We start from the raw sequence: 23,697 nt of genomic DNA, 5'->3' as shown, positions 1-23,697 counted from the left end.
TTCTGTCAACATTTAACGATGTTTCTGCGCAGATGAGAAGTGCGCAAATAGTTCTTTGCATGGGTAATGTCCGTTCAAAGAACTGACAATCAGCGAACGAAAATGCGGACTGATTACGATCGAATACTCTACGCACACCCTCACCTACCGTTTACAGCACAGAGAACATTCTCTTTCGCTCTTGTGTAAACAATGTTTGAAATTTGTTGTAGGACGTTTCGACGTTCAGTTTCGTAAAGCATGCTTCTAGATTAAGTTATTAATTTTTTGTTAATTTCATAAACTGTAAGTACAGGTGGAAAACAATAAGGATTTTTTTCTTTGTCTTCTTGGCCAAAGCAGCAGCCGGCACCCATGAAATAAAATTTTTCATTTCTGGTAGTGCTTACATCTCTGATTATAATTTTTAATATCGATATATTTCAAACCACTGTTTCGATCATTCAATGTTTACATAGTTGTGACAGACGATATGGCGGAAAATACGCCAGAGAGCGATCTGGGAAGTATAGAATGTTTTCAGAATTATACTGCGCCCGAAGTTTTTATTCAGGGCTTGGCTGGCATAGTTGATCAACAGGATGTTGAAGCAATGATTAGAGCTCAGAAACAAATGTTGGTAGACAATAACACTTCTTTTTCCATTCGAATAATGTTTTAAATCAATTAAATGATTTGTTAACCAAAAATATTGTTTTGTTACAGGTTACAAAGATTTGAAAAGACAAATGAAATGCTGACAAACTGCAATGCTCTCTCAGTAACTAGACTGAAGTCTGCAGGGTCGGAATTCAAGAAACATACGCAGCTGCTTCTGGAGATGAAAAAAGACTTAGATAATATTTTTAAACGTATTAGAATTTTAAAAACTAAACTGAGTGCTCAGTATCCGCAGGCTTTTGCAGGTAAACATAACATAATAAGATAGCCATACACGATGCTAGCTAATTAGATTGTCAGTTGTGCAGAGCAATTTAGCCACAACAAGAGACGATGCATGCCTGTAGTGGTATGGAATACCGTGAAGCCAAGTGTAGTTGCACTTAGTTCTTTGTGAAACATTTCGCTAATAATTTTGACAGTTAAACCAATATCACGTGGGGTTAAAGTGACGTTGTTTAAATCAGTCTATAATGTTAGGGCAGTAGCTGCGATTCTTAGACATAATCTCAGGACTGTGGGAAATCACAGATGAGCTGTTTGTATGTAAACATACGCTAACGTGAGGTTGATTTCAGCATTTAGAGTGAAGTGTTTGTAAATTTTATATGATTAAAGGCACTTACGTTATTTGTAGTTTTGTGCTTCGTGCAGTTCAGTTGAGTTATGACAAATGTGCAAGTATCCTCTATTTGAAGTCTTTCTTTGTGTTGACTGTAATGAAATAATGTATAAGAAAAACAGAACATCACAATGATGCAAGAACCTTATTCTCATGAACTTGAGCCAGTTCAGTAAGTATTTTGAATAGATTTACCACTTTGGTATTGGTTTCTATTTAAATTCCTGCTTTAGATCTAGTACTGTGAACCATGAGTGAACCTGTTCTTGATCACTGATAGAGAGTGGGAGCAGTGTCCATCGTGTTGACTACTATGGAGAGAGAAGTGGTACACCTTCACATACCGTAACACTGTCACTATACTTGTATCGCTTCATATTGAGCATGTACCCTCTGCCTGCCCCCCCCCCCCCCCCCCCCTGCCGAAGAATTTTTTATGAGCAAGAGTTACTACTGGGATGGAACAGAAATAGCTTCATCACTTATTTTTGCACTTTCATACTTGACTGTAGTCTGGGGTCAAGGGAAGCATCCAATTGCACCTGTCTGTCTGCTTTGAACTGTGCTGTTTGTGTGTTGTGTTATGTGATGTCATTGTAGCATGGTGTTTTTGAATAGGGTTGTGTTTGCAGTGTGCATGTTGTAGTATTTGTTGGTGCCCTCTTGCGGAGGGTGTTCGTGTTCAAAGGTATTACATGTGCTATATGATTATTTGACTTTTGTTACCATTTTGTGAAATAGTTGTTGAAAGAGAGTTATGTTGATATATTGTTTTGCCAGTTTGTGTGTTTGTGTTACATATGATAAGGGTTCTTTTTTGGGAGGGAGGGGGCTGGAATGTAATAGTGTTTTTTCTGTTTGAGATCGATATGACATGGAAAAGTTTTTAGTGATTTGCTCTGGGTTGTGCCTAGCAATGACAAGACAAAGAGGATAAGTTTTTGCTGTGATTTAGCTTGATCTCTGGCTATGTGTAGTATCGCCTAGTTGTGTTCATCAGTGGCTTTCATTGGTAGTAATTTTGTTTGGTTTCTAATGCATTATTTATGGTATGTTTCTTTTGGTAGTTTGTTGCTTGAATTTTAATTGGTTAAGTGAATGGGGGGTCTTTGGTTTTTGATTTGTGTGTGGGATTTTGGTATTCTTGGGTTCAGTTGAGCTTTACAGGTGAAGGGAATTTTGTGATACTGCATTTTGAAGTTGCATGTGTCGGATTTTGGTATAGAGCTGTGGACAATATTTATTTTGGGATGGTGGTGTATTTTCAACATCCAATGGTTGTCCCTTTAGTTTCGCTTTATTGCTTGAGGGAAATATTCTCAGATCATTTTTATTTTTATTCATGTGTGTATTGTTGACACACAGGAATCCTCACTACTCTTTTAGAGTAGGCATTGTTCCTGCTCAAGCACAGCTTACTTTGCCTTTAGATACCATCACAAAAGATCACCAGTACTACAAAGAATCTTTGAGATCAGTGCCATCTGTATTGGATGGACGACGGGATGATAAAACCCAATCTTCCTTCCTTTCTGTATTGGATGGAAAAATCCAGTATGTATTTGTGCTGAAAGATACAGGTCCACTCACAGGTGTATGCTGCAGTGTCCACCTCTGTGGCATTCATGCAATTAACTGCCACCAACATACTCTTAGGCTCAACCAACTTCCCTGAAATTGCATGCAGACTTTGCGACATGGATTGTTTACCTGGGAGGTAATTGTACCATAGTTTATTTTCAATAGCAGCCACACTGTTAGATTGCGAAAAAAATAATGTTGCCGTAACTGTGATATGGCAGGGGATAACAGTAGTGGTTGGGGTTCTGTTGCATGCAGTCATTGCACGCTGGGGGAGGTACAGTTAAACAACTAAAGCTCATGCACAAGCAGAACATGCCAGCTACAGTTATTGAGAGTGCAAATGATCTTACTAACAGGTTGTGACAGTATGACCAATAATTTGACAAATCAGTAGTCTCTTATTAGAATACCGAATAAGAAAATCAGCTGCATATAAACAAACGAGATAGCAACTTCTAACGATGAAGCACACAGTTCAGCAGATGTTGGCAAACTAATGTGGCTCCCCATTCTGAACTTAGTTGTTAACATGCCCAGTACCGAGAACAACCATGTGTTTTTGCACTGGTGCCAAGTAATTTTGTGCAAGCTCTGCCATACTAATAAATTACTTCTCAGTTCACACTTATTCTGCAAGGACGTAACAGTTTCTGCATCAAATTGTTGCTTCTTGTGAACAAATGTTATGGGTTCTGTTTGAGCCAACAGATGCATGGATCGAAGATGACTCCTCCCATTTTATGGTTGCCAGAAATCCATGAAAGCATCAAAGGCATGATCCAAAGGAATTCAGGCAGGCAATCAAAAGCTGTTATTTCATAGTCATAGTTGTACCAAATTTAATGTGTGTTAAAACCAAAATCTGATTTTTTTTTTCTTCTGTATCGACAAAAAAATTCTTGGCCCAAGATACAGACCTCTAACTAGATGAAAAATGCCTCTGGGTGACATTCATCTTGTGAACAAAATATAGAAATGCTCTAGCTCTGGAACAATTGAAGATTTTTGTTGCTTTTTGTGTTTGGAAGATTATAATTTTTCTGACAAATCTATTTTCAGTTTGTCCAACTTATTTTGTTATAGCTTCCCAAATAGAATTAAAAGATATTTTTTGACTATTTCATACAGTAATACATTCTCAGAAAAGGAGTTACTGTTTTTAATTTTAACAGGTTTTTATGGACAGCTAAATTTTTTGCCAGACATTAAACCAGTTTCCATTGTCATGTTGTCACATTGATCTCATTAATTCAAAATCTGGTCTTTTTAAAGTTATCAACACATATCTTTCAAATATCAAACACGCTGAAAGCAGTTAAAGTGTACTTATGGAGTAATAGGCTCTTCCATTGCATGCTTCTGTAGGCAATTTTTTTTTTTTTCCATCAGTCATAGCCGATATTCTTATATGATACATCTATTTGCTTTAGATATGGAGACCAACAAGAAAGCAATCTGGTAACAGACTGACCTGTAACAAAGCCCAAAGCATGGTTATGTTTGACTGTGACATTTTGTCATCTTGTTGAGATTAGGTGTTCTGCTTCTGGTCCACATCTTACCTACATAGTATTTCAACATGGTCACTCGACACCTTCAACAGATGTTCCCTGAGACTGGCTGACTGGGTCGTACATTTATACCTGGGTGGTTCCTGGAATGCCCTCAGCAGTCAACTTCAGTTTGGATATTCCTCATTGGTCCACTCCCACGAAGCACATTTCTGCACTGCTCCAGGTGTTTGTTATTCTGTTCGCACCCATTGCAGCTGTCTCCAGTGGCAGCAGCTGCTTCCTGGTCTTCCATATGCTGCTGGAGTTCTGTATTACATTCATTATTGCTGCAGAAGTCTCTTGCAACGGAGACCGCCATCCAATTTTCCGTATTAGTTCTGCCCCTGTGGTCTCTGGTTGTTAATATTGTTCTTATAACTTTTGCACCCATCTCTTATGTGGCAGCCACTGCCACCTGGTGCTCCATATGTGGTTTGGTCCTGTCATTCATATCTGCTGTTACTGGAGTTGGGAACTTTTCTCTGGTGCTTCTGTAGCAGTTCAAACCTCGGAATTCACACACTGCTGAGTTGGTATCCTGCTTTCCAGTTGATTAGGCCTTCCACCATCTTGGTTTCAATTGATTCTTTGATGACACTATCCCAGAATCTGGGAGTTTGTTCCAGTATCCTGGTTCTATCATAATCCATAGTGTATTTGATATTGATGGGCACCTAGGACACACTTTCCATTTTGTCTTTTTTCAGGATTCTGCTGATCTTGACAGAGATAGGTCCTACACACAGCAGAAAAGATATCTATCTTCCTGTTCTCTTCTTATTGTTCTTCTTGCAGAGTATTATGCTATCTGGTGGTATGTAATGCTTTGCAGATGTCCCTGAGTGAATATCTATTGTCTGTGAAAATTAGTTGAAGACGCTGCTTAAAAATCACTTGTGTGACCATTCTGGAATATTGCTCAAGTGTGTAGGACTCATACTAGTTCAGACTAACAGGGGATATTGAATGTATACAGAGAATGGTAGCACAAATGGACAAAGGTTTGTTCGACCGTTGTTGTTGTTGTTGTGGTCTTAAGTCCTCAGACTGGTTTGATGCAGCTCTCCATGCTACTTTATCCTGTGCAAGCTTCATCATCTCCCAGTACTTACTGCAACCTACATCCTTCTGAATCTGCTTAGTGTATTCATCTCTTGGTCTCCCTCTACGATTTTTACCCTCCATGCTGCCCTCCAATGCAAAATTTGTGATCCCTTGATGCCTCAAAACATGTCCTACCAACCGGTCCCTTCTTTTTGTCAAGTTGTGCCACAAACTCCTCTTCTCCCCAATTCTATTCAATACCTCCTCATTAGTTACGTGATCTACCCATTTAATCTTCAGCATTCTTCTGTAGCACCACATTTCGAAAGCTTCTATTCTCTTCTTGTCCAAACTAGTTATCGCCCATGTTTCACTTCCATACATGGCTACACTCCATACAAATACTTTCAGAAACGACTTCCTGACATTTAAATCTATACTCGATGTTAACTAATTTCTCTTCTTCAGAAACGCTTTCCTTGCCATTGCCAGTCTACATTTTATATCCTCTCTACTTCGACCATCATCAGTTATTTTCCTCCCCAAATAGCAAAACTCCTTTACTACTTTAAGTGTCTAATTTCCTAATCTAATTCCCTCAGTATCTCCCGATTTAATTTGACTACATTCCATTATCCTCATTTTGCTTTTGTTGATGTTCATCTTACATACTCCTCTCAAGACACTGTCCATTCCGTTCAACTGCTCTTCCAAGTCCTTTGCTGTCTCTGACAGAATTACAATGTCATCAGCGAACCTCAAAGTTTTTATTTCTTCTCCATGAATTTTAATACCTACTCCAAATTTTTCTTTTGTTCCTTTACTGCCTGCTCAGTATACAGATTGAATAACATCGGGGAGAGGCTACAACCCTGTCTCACTCCCTTCCCAACCACTGCTTCCCTTTCATGTCCCTCGACTCTTATAATTGCCATCTGGTTTCTGTACAAATTGTAAATAGCCTTACGCTCCCTGTATTTTACCCCTGCCACCTTTAGAATTTGAAAGAGAGTGATGTCGAAGAAACTGAACTGGGATACTCTGGAAGACAGGCATGATCTCTCCAGAGGACTTTTACTAACAAAAGTTCCATGTACTGCCTTTAAATGATCACTCTAGGAATACAATCCCCTCCCACAAGGATCATGAGGACAAGATTAGAATAATTACAGCATGTAAAGAGGCATTCAAATAACATTCTTGTTGCGATGCGTACGTGAATGGAACAAGAAGAAACCCCAATAACTGGTACAATCGAACATACCCTCAGCCATGCCCTTTGCAGTGGTTTGCAGAATATCATTGTAGACGTAGATGTTCTAATTCTGTTATCAAGCTGTCAGTCAGTCAGTGTCTAGGCTCAGTGTAGATGTGTTATAACCACCCCAGTCTTCTGTGCTAATTGACAGCAGCTATTGGCCTGTAGATATGAGTCAGTGTGTGTTGGCTTTCAATACACATTAGCTGAAGGCCGTCGGCTGTACTTTTCACCAGGACTCCCAGGAATGGAAGTTGATCATCCACGATGAACTTCATGTTGGGATGTCTTGAGTTCTGATGGTCCAAGGGTCTTTACCGACCCTGGGGCCAGATGACAAACATGTCATCCACATAACTGAAGAAACACATTGGCTGGTTGATAGCAGTTGCAAGGGCCTCATTCTCAAACTTCTCCATAAAGAGAGTGGCCATTACCAGAGGCAAGCAACTACCCATTGCCACTCCTCCAGTCTCCTTATAGAATTGGCCTCCACATGGAAAGCTTTGCTGGATCATTTCGGCATTTTTAAAATATGGATGAAAAGATCCAGCAAACCTATCACTGATCAAAAAAAGTTTGTCCTGGAGTGCTACCTTGGTGAACAGACACCATGTACTAACTGACCCTGATGTCTGCATCTGAGGTACACAAGTTTTTTGAGAAGTGCCATGTGTCTGGGTTGCAGATGTGGTGCTAACGTCCCTACAAGGTAAGTGGCTGTTTGGTAGGTGGCTGCACCAATGTTGCTCATGATGGGATACATTGGTACACTTTGGGTGATGCTGGTTGGTACTTCTGTACACCCTATTGGTGTAGTTACATTCTAGTGGATTATAAGCAGAGTTCTCTAGAAGTAGTTAGGGAAGATGTGGACTTTTGACAGAATACCCAATCTCAATGAGATAATGAAACACCAGGAAAGTTGGATAGATTACGTGTGACAATTTCGTTGAGAGTAGGCAAAGCCATCAGATCTCTCTATGGAAAAATAATATCCTAAATTAATGTTTAGTGTAGCCTGAGATACAAATTTTTGTCAATGCAGTAGCCTACAGACAGGTGTTGTTTCTTATTTTCCTGAAAATTCTGTTGATGTGGTTAAAGTCTAACCTAATAGAACAAAATACCAGCTGATCTTATTTACAAACCATACAAAATTACACATGAACACTTTGATTAGGTACCAGCAACTGACTGAAACTTCATCATGCCAACAGTTAGCCGCAGTAGAATGCAGCTGTGATTCACCACACCACACACGTTCCAAAGGATAATACTTTTCAACATTACTTAGAAATGAAATTAGCAGTTCAACAAACTAAATGTGTTAGTGATTCAGTATCTTCCTTTTTTATTGGGTGACATTTCCAGTTATATAAATAGGAACTGGAGTACCCACAACACACTAAACATTGTGAGCTGGAAGTGAGTCCATATGTTAGTGTTGCTGTCTTGTAGTTGGAAATCTATATTCAGTGGGCAGATCACAATATTTCATTTAACTCACAACTGATATTTATAAACTCTGCAATATATTAGTCGTGCCATATACACAGACCACAAACATTCTTTTTTTTATAGGTTGTGAATCTGATTGTTTTGATTCTTCTGAGATCTTGGTTGAACAACTGAATCCTTAAAATTCATATAATGTAAGTATGCCCATTACTTTGCATCCAGACATGAATTTTCTCAATTCCTTTGACAAGGGTAGTGTTGAGCATTCTTTTGCTTTTTGCTGGCTGTATTCAGCTTCCAGTTTGGGTGACAGGAGGAGGCCTGTTGATGTGTGTGACTTCATTACTTATCTAAAATTCTCAGTATTCTGAACTGCAGCTGTAATTGGACTGGGAAGTTTGATTTGTAGGGTGATGCTCTAGCAGACCTCCTACATCATTGCTAAGCATCTTCTTGTGCTGAATAACACAATATACCCATTTTACTGGCACAGGTGACCATGAATTCAAACAGTTGAAAGAAGTTTTTTAAGTGAGTAAGGGCACCATCAGAAATAATGAGCTGTTAATGCAGGTATTGAAATTTTTTGTGTATGACTGACAATTCATCTTCAGAGTAAAATCCTGTGTCATTTTCTTGTACTTCTTGTGGTAGTTGCAGACCAGTTCTCAGGAATATCACCATGAAGTTGTTCAACTTCTGCATGGCCTTTCACTTCTGTAATATGTTGTTGCAGTTTCTTCAGATGTTGGTGTTAATGCATTCACTGTCCATTTGCCAAGTTTGTCAATGAAGGTGTCAATAGTGAAAGTTTTATGAAGACTTCATTCTCCTTCATTGTTCCATATGCAACCTCAGAAGACTCATTTATGTGTTATTTTGTCTCACGGATTGTGAATAAGATGAGTCACCTGTTCCTAGGGCAGTTACCACATTCATTAAATGAACTAGATTCACTCCACATGACTTTGTACTAATGACTTGATACATCCAACAAAGGCATTGCATGTCTCGGCTTAAAGTAAGTTCTTGTTCTTAAATGTTACCATGCATATTTCATAATTTACGCAGTGCATCTCTAGGTACCTCGATCATACCACAAAGTGAGTGACAACTAGTTGATTTTAAGAGAGATGGCAGAGAAACACCAACTAGAGAACGACTGAGGTTGCGCATACTGCTGTGATTAGTTTTCATCATATGCTTTGTTTCTTAGTGCAGATATTTATGTTCTATAAAAAAGAATGTCTCTAGCTATTAGAGTGAGCAACAGTGACTGGACTATTATGATTCCACAAGGCAAACTCGGAGTACTGTAGATTAACAGAAAATGTACAAAGTAATCCAGTACTGAATTGCAACAGCTCATGGTGCTGTGTCCATATTGTGCGTGCAGGTAACAGTGAACCATCACCACTCATTTGTGAATCAGTCAGTCACTGTCTTTTTTTGAAACTTCATGGCAGATTAAAACTGTGTGCTGGACTGAGACTCGAACTCGGGACCTTTCCCTTTCGCAGACAAGTGCTCTACGAACTGAGCAACACAAGCGCTACTCACGACCCGTCCTAACAGCTTTACTTCTGCCAGTATCTCATCTCTTACCTTCATTTTTATTCTGATGCAGGTATAGGTGGGTGCACAACCTCCCATATAGGTCATAGAGCATAAAATTTCAATCTTCCAGTGTGGAATATTGAATGTTTCTTCTCCTGTATGTTGAAAGTTTCTTTAATATTACAAGTCATGTATTTCTTTATTTTCACCACTGTCTTTCCTGCAACTTTTATGATGGTAGTGTCTTTTTGTTGGCAGTCTGATGGTGAGGCAGGTGCATTTGTCTTCAAGATAAAATGGCTCTGCAGTTTGAACATGGTCATCATAATAGAGATCTGGCTTCCAAACACTCCCTTTGTTGTCTTTGCATTTGTTACTCCTGTGTATTTTGATATAGATGAAATGTGGTGCTAAATATTATTCTACAAAAGGACTCTAAGATAACTGTTGGAATATGCACTTTTCATTCTAGGGTGCACAGGGTTCAACAATTGAATTGATGTTTGATAAAAATTCCTAACGTGTTGCACATGAGCATCCTTCCACCCCATTTCTCCTGAATGGAGAATAATTTGCTTTGAAGAGTGCGGCTAGTTGTGTCTTGGTGTAATCACACATAGCTTCCTCAGTAAATTTTCTGTGCTTTCTTAATGCATACACCATGTGACTTTAATCATTATATATATATATATATATATATATATATATATATATATATATATATATATATATATATATATATATATATAAAGCAGGAAAGTGCCGGTAGCCAGGCACAATAAATAAAACACACACACAGAATTTCTAGCTTTCGCAACCGACGGTTGCTTCTTCAGGAACATGACCAGCCTCTAGAGCTGACTGATTCAGGGAATGTAATTCTTCCTCTTCAAAATAGACTATTCCATCCACTTTGTAAGTGTCTATCTCAAGGGATCAGGTGCTTTTAACACACCCCTTTCCAGATAATGGAAATGATAACACTGCAAATTTATATGTAATCAAGCAAAGTAGTTAGTGTCATTACATGAACTACATGTTGGAGAAACTATAGACAAGACATAACAGAATGATAAGTCAATGTGTTACAGACTAGACTATGTAAAAGAAAAATTCTGTCAGACAAACAAAGATAATAGCTATCAAGATTTTAGAATAGGTAGTTTTGTCATAGAGATCAAAAGAAAGAAAAAGAAGAAGAAATTATGCTGAAGCCAAGTTCAGGCAAATGTGATAACAACAAAATAATAGTAAGGTTTAAGAACTAAATAAGCAGTATTAACAATGAACCAAAACCAGGAATAGTATAAATGGAAGAGTAACCATTACATCAGAATGAGAGAGGAGGGGGATAAGGGTGGATGAAACAAAGAAAAATCCGAAAAGAAGAGACAACTACTCATCTTAATAATAAAGTTTTGGATGGTGTATATACACATATAATTGACTAAAGGTGTCCTTTAGCTTTCCCTTTGCATTTCTTTCTTGGGCTGTGGTGTTATTTAGGGGGTCCATGTTCACACAATTTGAAGTCAGAGTCCAGTTATGTAATTTTAAAGTGTCACAGATGTTACAAGAATTTAATTTGAGGAATGAGACAAGTTCACACAATGTGGAACCAGGAGCTAACAGAAAATGGAGAAGGGCAGAGGAATGATAAAAATGCAAATAATGAAGGATGGAGTTGGACAGGGAGAGGAAAAGGATAAGAAATGCCAGTAGATAACATACCCCATTGTCCACATTATATGGTACTGCCTGGACCTTAACAGCAGAATCACAATTCAACTCCATGCTGTTGCACCCTGAATTGTGAAATGGTCTTCCCAAAATGAGTGTAATTGAAAGCACATCTGACCTACAAAATCCCATGTCTGTCCTTATGTCATAACTTTGATTCCTCAACTTTTCACATGGTTTCATATTCTTTTGAAAGATTCAGCTTAAAGCTTGTTCCAGGCATCTACTTACAAACTGGTCTTGTCCTGATTCTTGCATCTTCTATCCAACTAGAGATGGGCCTTCTCTATGGATAAAAAACGTTTATAAATTGACTTTTCTGTAACTAGTACTCTTTATGTATCTACAAAACAACTGTTAACTCATATGAATGGCCTCAGCTAAACTAATGTGGCATGATAACTAAGCCACCAAGCTGCAGAGCATGTTATTCACACTTACTTCACTGCTCCTGCCAGATGTGTCTCCATCCCTAACACTAGCTTTTGTGAATTATTCACATGTTCCTCTAATATATCCTTTGGTTGAACAAACCTCACGGCTAGAATCCTTGCTAGTTCCTGCTCTCCAACAGCCACAGACTTTTGTCATTCCCTTGCTTCTGTTTGTTATCACCACTTCTCTTCCAACATCTTGGGCTAGCTTTAGACATTTAAAATCCATATCAACCACCCATTACAGCAGAAATAAAATGAATTCAAAGTGTGGGGCTGTAACATGTCTGTCTGAAAACTGAAAGGAAACTGAAATTGGGCTCATTGGAATAAAATGTGGTAAGAGATTACACCAAGCACAGAAATGTATAGATGGCCAGTCTTCATTCACTCCATAAGTGAATGGAATAAGACAGAAAATATCTAGTATCGTGAAACTTCCTGGCAGATTAAAACTGTGTGCCCGACCGAGACTCTAACTCGGGACCTTTGCCTCTCGCGGACAAGTGCTCTACCAACTGAGCTACCGAAGCACGACTCGCACCCGGTACCCACAGCTTTACTTCTGCCAGTCTCTCGTCTCCTACCTTCCAAACTTTACAGAAGCTCTCCTGCGAACCTTGCAGGACTAGCACTCCTGAAAGAAAGGATATTGCAGAGACATGGCTTAGCCACAGCCTGGGGGAGGTTTCCAGAATGAAATTTTCACTCTGCAGCGGAGTGTGCGCTAATATGAAACTTCCTGGCAGATTAAAACTGTGTGCCCAACCGAGACTCAAACTCGGGACCTTTGCCTCTCGCGGGCAAGTGCTCTACCAACTGAGCTACCGAAGCACGACTCACGCCCGGTACCCACAGCTTTACTTCTGCCAGTCTCTCGTCTCCTACCTTCCAAACTTTACAGAAGCTCTCCTGCGAACCTTGCAGGACTAGCACTCCTGAAAGAAAAGATATTGCAGAGACATGGCTTAGCCGCAGCCTGGGGGAGGTTTCCAGAATGAAATTTTCACTCTGCAGCGGAGTGTGCGCTAATATGAAACTTCCTGGCAGATTAAAACTGTGTGCCCAACCGAGACTCGAACTCGGGACCTTTGCCTCTCGCGGGCAAGTGCTCTACCAACTGAGCTACCGAAGCACGACTCACGCCCGGTACCCACAGCTTTACTTCTGCCAGTCTCTAGTGAGTCGTGCTTCGGTAGCTCAGTTGGTAGAGCACTTGCCCGCGAGAGGCAAAGGTCCCGAGTTCGAGTCTCGGTCGGGCACACAGTTTTAATCTGCCAGGAAGTTTCATATTAGCGCACACTCCGCTGCAGAGTGAAAATCTCATTCTGGATCTAGTATCGTATTCAACCATCGTCTTCTTCCCCATCTTGCATCCCTCTGGGGTTTCTCAACTCCTTTTTTGTTTAAGTGTGTGGTGAGCATGGGAGCCCCAGCTATTGCGGCACTTACGTCCTCTCCTGTACGCAATCTCAGATCCTCCTGGTTTTACTCTCTTTCTGGTATTGGTAGCCTTTGATATTGATTCAGCTATTCCCTAGTTGTGCTTTCCTTTCTCAGAATATTCATTCACTTTACATTTGGTCCTTTCCTGGGTTTGACCTTCATTTTCCGAACTTTTTTCTGTAGTGTGGACTTCATGGGGAAGAACATTTTAAATAGTGATTTATGCATGCAAATCTTAAAGATCACCTGTGCACAATACCTAGACTCTTTTATGCACTTCAAAGCCAATGTAGTAGTCAATCTGACATATGGGGTCATCATGTACCCTTTCAGTCGAGCCCCCTGGAAACACAAGGTCTCCTCTCAGGGGACACTGTCTTACTGTAGGCACTTTTAGCACCTGGTGGGTAGATGAGTCTGCATGCCTCAATAACACTGACAGCTTTGGTGGTAGTAAAGCTACTGGCAGTCTCACCCTAGCTGGACAGGCCTTAGTGAAGGGGCCTGACGACATGTATCCCACAACTTAGGGAAGGGTGGATTGTGTTTTTTCCAGGAAGCCCCAAAAGCAGTGGTTGGAAACAATTATGTCGACAATAGGTTTACCAAGCTCCCCAGCACCGCCAGGCGTATTCTGTTGTAAACTCGGAGCATACTTCAAAAACTATCGTTAAGCGTGGCAGTGGAACATTGTCTATTTCGGAGGATGGGGGCCTTAGCTTCACTGCCTGGAATGTGAGGAAGGTACACACCTGTATAACAAATACCTCGACCTCAATGTGTGCTATGTGCTGGTAAGGTGAAAGGCTGTTAAGATTAAAAACAAAACAAAAATCTAGTGGGCAACCTCTGCGGTTCTGTCCTTGACAACTTACGTCTCCTGGAAACTCCTCCTTGTGCCAAAACCACTTGGTTGGTGTGTTTTTTGACATTGAAAAAGTATATGGCATCACTTTTATGAATGAGAATTACATGGACATCTGCCATCTCTTATCCAATCATTTCTTGAGGATCAATGCTTTCAATATTTTTGGTGGTGAGGTGGGCGATTGCAGGTTCCCTCAAGGCAGTGTACTCAGTGTCACATTGTTTGCAACTGTTATTAGTGGCATCTCCTCTGCAGTCAGGACCCCTATTAAATGCTCTTTGTTTGTGGATGATTTAGGAGTCTTCTTCTTCTCCCCCCCCCCAATCTCACAATGACAGCAAGGCGAACTACAGCTGACCATCAGGAGGCTGGCAGCTTGGGCCTATAACACTGGCTTTAGGTTCTCACCAGTGAAGACCAAGTGTGTCAGTTTTAACTGTACTCATTGAAGTTTAACCAACCACAATGGGGAACAATATTTTAAAGACACCGTGCATTTTTTGGGCCTACTGTTTGACTCCAAATTAACCTGTCTACCACACTTGTGGACAAATTCCTGTCTTCCTGCAGTTTTACAGGGCAGTTGTCAGAACATGGTTAGATTACGGCAGTGTGATTTATGGATCATCCTGTATTTCGTATCTTATGATATATGCTGTCCACCACAAGGGTATTCATATATCAACTGGAGGATTTCAGACCAGCGCACTTCAGAGCCTGGTGAACCACTACTCTGGAGTCAATGGCTCCTCCTCCTCCTTTTCAACAGGCCGTGAAAAACTTGTGTTGCCTCAGCCTTTAGTGTGGTAGATGTGATGTAGTTATTTGCTACTGACTATCTCAGGATTCTGGCTATATATTACGTCTGAGAACAAGAAAACTTGTACTCCAGACAATGTTTTTATAATTCTATTTTCTTAAATTTTAAGTACTTACCTCATTTCTGTCACTGTTCATACAGCCCCCCCGTGTTTCAGTTGCTATTCCTGATAGGGTTTACAAGGTGCATTTTCTGGAACAGTTTACAAATTATGTTGTGGGGACAGCTTTCATAATCCCTTCCAATGACATGTTGACTTTTCATTAGGGTGGTGTTGACCAAGCTGTTCAGTGCTCTACATCCAAAATCATCATCAATAACACAGGTATCACATCGCTGATGCCTTAACTGCTTGCTCCCCACACATACCGAAGACTAACTGACTCTCACTGGAGTACAAGGGCTCTTGGCAATGGCCATCATACCTGGTCGCTTTTGCTGTGGCTAGGTAGCATCCATGGGGAGAAACCTTGATCGGAGTTTTTCCAACATGCAACATATATGATTTGGTCCTCTCAGAAGACAGGTCTAGACATTTCAATGTGAACTCGTAATTAACCATTAATTTTTATGGAAGATACTGAAGATATGTTTGGGGAAAAATGCTCTATGTATTGCTACTGATTACATCATCCTCTGCTGCACAAACTATAAATCTTCAGGCCATGATTGTCAATATATGTCATCCCTTGTCCCGCACAAAACTTTGAATATGGTCCAAGGAGTCAACTTCCACAGGTATTGTACATTCCCAATAAGGAGCTATGGGTTAATTTTGAATGGCAAGGCACACATTTGTTTGACACATCCAATAAGGTCCCAAGGATAATTGAAGAGGTACAGGCACATTTATTTTAGCCTTAGAAGGAAGTGTGCTCCCAGAAAAATTTAGAGTTATGGTGTACACATGTGTCTTGAAACCATACATTTCATCACCAGTGAAGTGCTTCTGATGCTTAAGTTTGTCATCTTACTACATAGCGGACCAAAAATGTGGCAAACGTGGACAGTCACCTTTGTGGATCAGTTGGGCATAACACCATACTCAATGTTCGCCAGTCTTCAAGAAAGAAAAGACAATACAGAAGTATAAACGTATAAGCACATAATATTTATTTACAGTATATGATGACTAATTTACACAAAACTCAGTCGTCATTCCACTACCTCGGTTTCTTCCAAACTAGTTCTCCCCCGCACTTGTTGCATCATTTTCAGGAACCACTTCCAACCTGAGAAGCAACTTTCTTCTCCTACGTCTACTGGTGACGTGTCTCCCCGGAATCCCACAGATCGTAGGCCTGATTCTAGCGAGCAGTTGAAGGACCCACCTGTAGATTCCAAACTGCCACTCTTCACTTGTTCCATGCACATCACAGATAGGCCCATGGAAGCAGACTATGAGGAATCAACTGTTTGTTTACTGTGGATTGCATTGAAACTAAGATATTTTGCTTTGTTCTTAATAGTATGTGTGAAGAGGAAAAAAAAAAATCAACAGAATTGGTCAAAGAGTGCTGTTCTAGAAACTCTCATTTAGAAAGGCAGATAAGACCTCATTCTTAATTTTTCTGTGAAATGGTTAGTTTTTCCAGAACACATTGTCAAATATTATATTAAATATATGTAGTTCCATGTTATTTACTGGTACCTCATGTAAGCTTGCTTCTTTTACGCCAGTAGTCATTATATAGGTCTATATATTCGGATTATTTCCTATTTCTTTGCAAATCTGGGGCTGTAGTAGTCAATCTTTGTCAGTGATATCATCCTCAATAACTGATCACCTGTATTTTGTTGACAATGTCACTGTCTGTAGCAGAAGTTTTTAAAACATTTTGTGGGCATATGACCAAGAATAACTTGTAACTGAGTGTGGTACAAAGAGATAAGAATCTGTCACGAGACTGGTCTGTGGTTGGGTATATCATATACCATGAGCCAGGCCTGTGCAGCTTACATTTCACCTGAACCATGTACTGTGGGCAAGACCCATTAAGTTTACATTTTCCCCACCTGACGTACCACAGGTCCGGCTTGTGACAATCACATGTCGTCTGAATACCAGTCAAGAGTCTCACATGTGGTTATAGGTTAAGGGGTTCGTCTCCCCTTCGCAGTGCTGAAACAATACCAGTGTTCCATTCCTTAAGCTGTGCAAAACCCCAGCATCCACTGACAATTACTGGGTGACTGGCCTCACCCATGTGCTCTGGCAAACTGCTTGAAAGGACAATTGTCTGCCAATTATGCTGGGTTCCTGAATCTGCACCTTTTGTCCTTCTGTCACTGATTTCAGGGAGGGGCACTCCACAACAGACCATCTGATTAGGTTGGAAATGGCAGTCTGATAGGCGTTTTTGAAACACTGGCACTTCATTAGAGGTTGTTGATACAGTACAGCCTGGCACCATCATTTTTTATTTACTCCCCATGATAGGCCTGACAAGGCTCCCTTCAATTTCTATTAGCCAGTTTTTTTGGTTTTTTTTAATCAAACTTGTTGAGGGTTTAAGTTGTGCTCCACTCAACTCTCCATGGGTCCAACAGAATGGCACCCTGCAGGGTTCTGTGCTGAATGTCTCTTCCTCATTGCCATCAACAGGCAAGTGCCCTTTCTCAGTACTGGTTACACCTGCACTGTATGAATAAGATTTTCACATTTGGTACTGCTCCCACATTGTAGCTTTGGCTGAATGCCACCTCCAAGGTGCCATCCAGCAGGCTTCTGTTTGGATCCTTTCCCATGGTTTCCAATACTCTAGTGCAAAAACTTCGTTCCCGCATTTTGTCGTCATATCCTAGTCCAGAATTAACATGTGTGCATTCTGCTTGGATGTTGCTGCATTCCTTATTTTGGAACTCATCTTCACTGCCCCATGTTCAACAACTAAAGACTAACTGCATGCAAAATCCAAACACACTCTGCATCCCAAGTGGTGGGGGTAAAGGAAGCAGATTGCACAATCTTCCTTTGTCCAAGTGGACCTGGGCCACAGATACAATGTTTGTTAGTTCTGGTTTGATTAGGCCTAGTCCATCATTATGCAGTTCAACTGGCCACTGGTGCCTTCTAGACTAGTCTTGTAGACAGTCTCCTTGACTAAGTGGGGATCTTCCCTCTTCAGTTCCAATGGTACCAACCCTTGCTCACCACTTTCCCCATTCTACATATTTTTCAGAATGTAAAACAGGCCAGGTAGCAAAATCATTTATTTCAATAACATGTAGCAGGATCAGATTGTTTAAAAGTATGTGGATGTAAAACCGATCTGCCACTAGTCTTCCAGAATGAGAGGTGGGCAGTAATCACACCAGCAAAGTTCATCAAGGCAGCACAGAATAGGACTGTCCTTATAGAGGTATAAATGTGGAATCAGCTGTGCTTGGCACAAAAGGTCCATTTTGTATTCACAAAGATACGACTATGATTGTCATATCTGTGCGAACACTAAATGGACATTTTGTTTCAGGCATAGTCTATACTGCCTTTATACAGTTATTGGCGTTGATACAATTGTCAGTAGTACAGCTCAAAAAGAGACTCATCATGTTTTGAGTTAAAATGTCTATGTTTCAAAACTTGATAAGGCTTCTCTTACATTTCCCTATGGAGAGCAGATATTCCATTTCAGAGCACCATATTAGAATAAGACAAGCAGCTATGACGGGAAAGATTTTTGATCGTGGGGATGCTTTGGGACAATACTTCCAATTTCTTTCTGTGCCCATTGACTCCCAGGTCATTAGGTATGTTTGAGAGTCTTCAGAGTAGAAGAGACTTAAAGAATGGGAGGTGATATCTAGAGAAAAGAAACTAGTATGATTAGCAAAAAATAATCTTTTTCAGTACTGAAGTGTAGTGTCATTTTGTTTTGTTGATTATGATTACTATTACCAATGTGCATGCATGTATTAATGAATTTGTATAAAGGAAAAAAAAAATGGCCATACCCATCCAAGATTAAATTTTATTTTGCTATGGGAGTAAAGGAAAACAATTCATTTGTGCCGTATCTGATTTTTGTGAATGCCACCATGGCTTTCAGTTCTTTAGGCGTAGCAGGATTTTGTTTTTTTGAGGGACTTAATTAAATTGTAATTCTTATAACTACTTTATTCAAAATATGTAGAAATCATAAGAGTATTCTGAACTCTTAACTTGTGCAAAATCTTGGATAGTCTTATGAAAGTGCCATTCATCTTCTCCAACAACTGAGATTTGTCAAGGCCTGGACCTTCAAGCAGACAGCACAAATAATGCACAAGTTGTTGAATTATGGATTGATCTTGTGCTGATATGGTACTCTATAGCAGCATAATAATAGAGATGCATCCAGAAAGAATTGCACAAGTTAGATATTTAGGATTGCTGTCGGATAGTTTTCCTGCCAAAATGCGTAGTCATATTCCTAGATTTCCAAAAGGCTTTTTGATTCCGTACCTCATAAGCGACTATTAATCAAATTTTGCACATATCGAGTATCGATTCAATTGTGTGACTGGATTCATGATTTCCTCTCAGAGAGGTCACAGTTCGTAGTGAAAGTACTTCATTCTATTTGATGATTTACCGTCTATCTGGCATTCCGCAAGGTGTCCTAGGCCCTCTGCTGTTCCTGATTTACATAAATGATCTAAGTGATGATCTGAGCAGCCCCCTTAGATTGCTTGCAGATGAGGCTGTAATTTACTGTCTAGTAAAATCAATGAAATCCAATTATAAAATGATCAAGGGAATTTTCGTATGGTGCGAAAAGTGGCAATTGGAACTAAACAAAGAAAAGTGCAATGTCATCCACGGGCACTACAAGAAATCCGATAAATTTTGGGTATACACTAAATCGCATAAATCTAAGGGTTATCAATTCGACTAAATACCTAGGAATAACAATTACGATCAACTTAAATTGGAAAGACCACATAGATAATATTATGGGGAAGGTGAAACAAAGACTGCACTTTGTTGGCAGAAAACTTAGAAGATGCAATAAACCCACTAAAGAGACAGCCTACATTACACTTGTCTATCCTCTGCTGGAATATTGCTGCACAGTGTGGGATCCTTACCAAGTAAGAGAGACGGAGGACATTGAAAAAGTGTAAAAAGGGCAGCTAATTTCATGTTATCGCACAATAAGGGTGAGTGTGTCACTGATACAATACCTGAGTTGGGATGGCAGTCACTAAAACAAAGGCAGTTTTCCTTGTGGCAAGATCTATTTACAAAATTTCAATCACCAACTTTCTCTTCTGAATGCAAAAATGCTAGAAAAGTAGTATGAAAATGGTTCGATGAACCCTCTGCCAGGCACTTAAGTGTGAATTGCAGAGTAACCACGTAGCTGTAGATGTTTAACTGAACACAGTAAGAAGGAAATCTGGGAGTGCTGTCTCACATCTCTAGGAACAGATGGCTCTTCATCTCAAGTATGTGCCCACTCCATAGTATTATTGCCATCAGTAATGAAAACTGTTTTGGGTCTTGTCCTTTGGGGGTGGACTTTATCGATGTCAGTTCTTGCTGACACCAGTGACATCCTCTTCTCCTGTCTGTTACATAAATGAGAAGTTGACGATGTCCCCATAAGTTTACCCCCCCCCCCGGCAAGCCGAATCATATAAGGAACCTTCCACTGACAGAATTGCCTCAGGGCTCTGAGTCTCCAATAATTCAACATCTGTATGTTACTCAAAGGCTACATCTACTCATGATCTTCACTGTGTTTGGCTTGAAGGTGTCTTCCCTTCACAATGGCGAGCCATCCTAACCTGTAAGCCAGGCAGAAACAGTGTCTCTCTACAGCTTCCAACCAAATCTGAAAACTGTTTGAAACTATGCTGGGTTCTCATCTTGGTGCCCCTTGTTCTCCTGTCACCATGGTTTGTGGGAGGGATGAGCCACAACCAGACCATTTGGTCTGGTTGGAAACTGCAATCCTACAGACTTTTTCTAAATGCCAGCACATCACAGTTATTGACTTGCAGAACACATGACAAGGCTTGATGTCATCACATTTATCTTATCTTCCATGACTGCGACTTTTGAGGCTCTACCAATTTTTGTATCACTGGTTGTTTTAGAGCTCACTTAGCTATCCATGGTCCAAGAGAATGGTGTCCCACAGGGTTCTGTCCTAAGTATCACTCTTCCTTAGTGACAGTGTGCTAGTGCCCTCTGTTGGACCACTGGTCACCCCTGCACTGTTTGTCTCTGCTAAATGGCAGCCACAATCCAATGGATCTCTGCCTGGACAGTTTCCAGTTCTCTCCTGCCAAAAGACAGGTGCATTTCTGTCATACTATGGTCCATACTGACCCAGAACTAAGCACTTAAGTTATTGCACAGTCCTGTTTTTGCACCTCACTTTAGATTTAAAAAAGCTGTGTTGGGTGCCCCTATTCAACTGAAGACTAGTTGTATGTGCAAGCTTAACACATTACTTCCTTGCCCACATCTCGTGTATGTTTATTTATTGGTTGTGCTACTCTTCTCTGTATTTACTGGGCCCTGCTCTCATCCTGGCTGGACTATGGTTTTTAGGTTTGTGGCTCTAATTTAGAACCAGTCCATGATCATGGAGTTTATTTGGCCACTGATGACTTCCTGCCTACTCCCATAGTGTGTTCCAGTGGTACCAGCTCTGTGTCCCACGCTTTTCACGTATGAGGACTGTCGACCTGATACCTGCCCTTTAGTGGGGAATGTGTCTTGCAGTGTTCTCCATGTTTTATATGCACTTTAGTTTTGTCACCCTGTAAAGAATCACTACAAATGATGGACAAAATCTTGGTTTAACTCTAAAAAAAGTGTGCATATTTCAGTTCATTTGTTGTAACTGACAAGATATATTACCAGTAAGTATCTGTAATGGATATTTGTGAAGACACTTCTAGTTCTCATTCGCCTTTTGCAGCTGCAGCTGAACAGCAAACTGCTCAGAATCAGAACATAAATAAGTCTACGTACCTGAAAGATCCTGAACATTTACCTGAGGTTGGAAGTTTGTCTGAGCCTGGAGATACATGCTCCAGTAGTTTTGCTGACCATGGTGAGGTACAATTATTTTCCTTGTATTTCAATTGTGGCTAATGACCATCTTTTTTGTTCTTAATTTTTGTAATATTTGCAGACGATGATGAGGATGAAGAGACACATAGAAGAGAACGGATAAGGAGAGGCAACAGTTCTTCTACAGATAGTGCCAATGGAAACAGTAACAATGACACATCACCATGCACATCTGATACAGGATGATTTATGCTATATGTTGCAAGAAATATTTTTCTAATGGTTTTGATCTGTTAATGAGAACATCTACTCTTTTTGGATTGAGTCACATATTAAATGTATATACTGTGTTACTGGAGCTATGAAGAACAAAAGGGCATTACATTCTAGTCAATTTTTATTGTACATACCAAGTAATATAAGATAATAAAATGTGTGAAGTTTTCTGCAATTCCAAAAAAAAAATGTAACTCCTCAAAGCAAACATATGCGAAGTAAGATCTGTTAACATCTGCAAGAACTATATAACACTTGTTCTGACAGACGAAAGTGAATAGCCAACAAAATTGAAGTCTGTTGTGTGTGAGGAGCAAGTTAGACTAAAACTGGAAAGCTGAACAGTGCCATGTTTTAAGTACTATGTAAGTAAAATGAATGATATTGTACCTGTGCCACAACACACACAATAGTTCTTTAGATAAATTTATCCAAAGAGCAAAAACCAAATTATTTTTAACTTCCTTTGTGTGTTTATTGCTGTTCTTACATGTCATATAGTTCACTACAAAAACATTGGAAAAACTGCTTATTTGTGGAAGAAACAAAAAAAGGCTAACAGGTACAAGGAACATATTTTTGGAATTTTATGAGCAATTTCATTGGAATAAATCTGTATTGGACAGGAAGGAAAGATGGGGCTGTGATATATCAGAGATTTAAATTCCTGAACAATAATATGGTTACCAGCCTGGTACAAGCCTTCCAAACTGACTACTACTGTGATTTGTAAGCCAATTTTCCACTGTTCCATTCAAGGAACTGCACATTTGGACACACATTTCAGACTTATCCGTGAAAAAAAAAATTGAGATGGCTGCTGGGATGTCAATCACTGGCCAATACAATGTGTCAAAACAGGTAAGGAAGCAAAATATACATACAAAACATAAGAGGATGGAGTTTGGAAAACAAAGGTGACAGAACATGGAGAAAAGGACTTACATGATACCAGTCATTTGCATGGTGTATGTGGTGGAGGGGGGGGGGGGGGTGCAAATTCTCCCTGCATTTTCATATTTTGGCACAGTTCCCATTCTTTAAGCCTTTGTAATGTGCCTCAAAAACTTTAATCAAGCTTATTGCCAATATTTCACTACTTTCCAATCCTTCCTCTTGCAAGAGGAAACAGCAACTACTTGTAGGTAAGCTTTTAAAGTATTATAATGCATCTCTTATGAGGAATGTTTGGCAAGAACAGATTTCCTGGACTTGTAGCGTAGCTGTTACCTATACAAGCAATGCACACACTAGCTGTGCTGAGGTCAAATCTGGCTGGAAAGTTGGTGGCAGGGACAATATACTAATATCGTTACCCACATCAGATATTTGCAATTAAAACACTTAACTTGCACTAATGTT

At 39.9% G+C, this 23,697-nt stretch overlaps 1 protein-coding gene across 2 annotated transcripts; it reads left to right on the top strand.

Moving 5' to 3' along the window:
* The first annotated feature begins 454 nt into the window (after positions 1 to 454).
* Positions 455 to 22,448, top strand: LOC126277978 (kxDL motif-containing protein CG10681). Of its 2 annotated transcripts, none has more exons than XM_049977639.1 (4): positions 455 to 615; positions 706 to 905; positions 21,965 to 22,099; positions 22,181 to 22,448. In XM_049977639.1, exons 1-4 carry the CDS (start codon positions 473 to 475, stop codon positions 22,303 to 22,305), a joined length of 603 nt encoding a protein of 200 aa, XP_049833596.1. In that variant the 5' UTR covers positions 455 to 472; the 3' UTR covers positions 22,306 to 22,448. The 2 variants fall into 2 exon arrangements, with proteins under 2 accessions (XP_049833596.1, XP_049833597.1); XM_049977640.1 differs by having other exon boundaries at positions 21,965 to 22,104.
* The last annotated feature ends 1,249 nt before the right edge of the window (positions 22,449 to 23,697 follow it).

This window comes from Schistocerca gregaria, chromosome 6 (assembly GCF_023897955.1).
Source record: "Schistocerca gregaria isolate iqSchGreg1 chromosome 6, iqSchGreg1.2, whole genome shotgun sequence".
Taxonomy (NCBI): Eukaryota; Metazoa; Arthropoda; class Insecta; order Orthoptera; family Acrididae; genus Schistocerca; species Schistocerca gregaria.
This window is presented reverse-complemented; position numbering and strand designations above follow the sequence as displayed.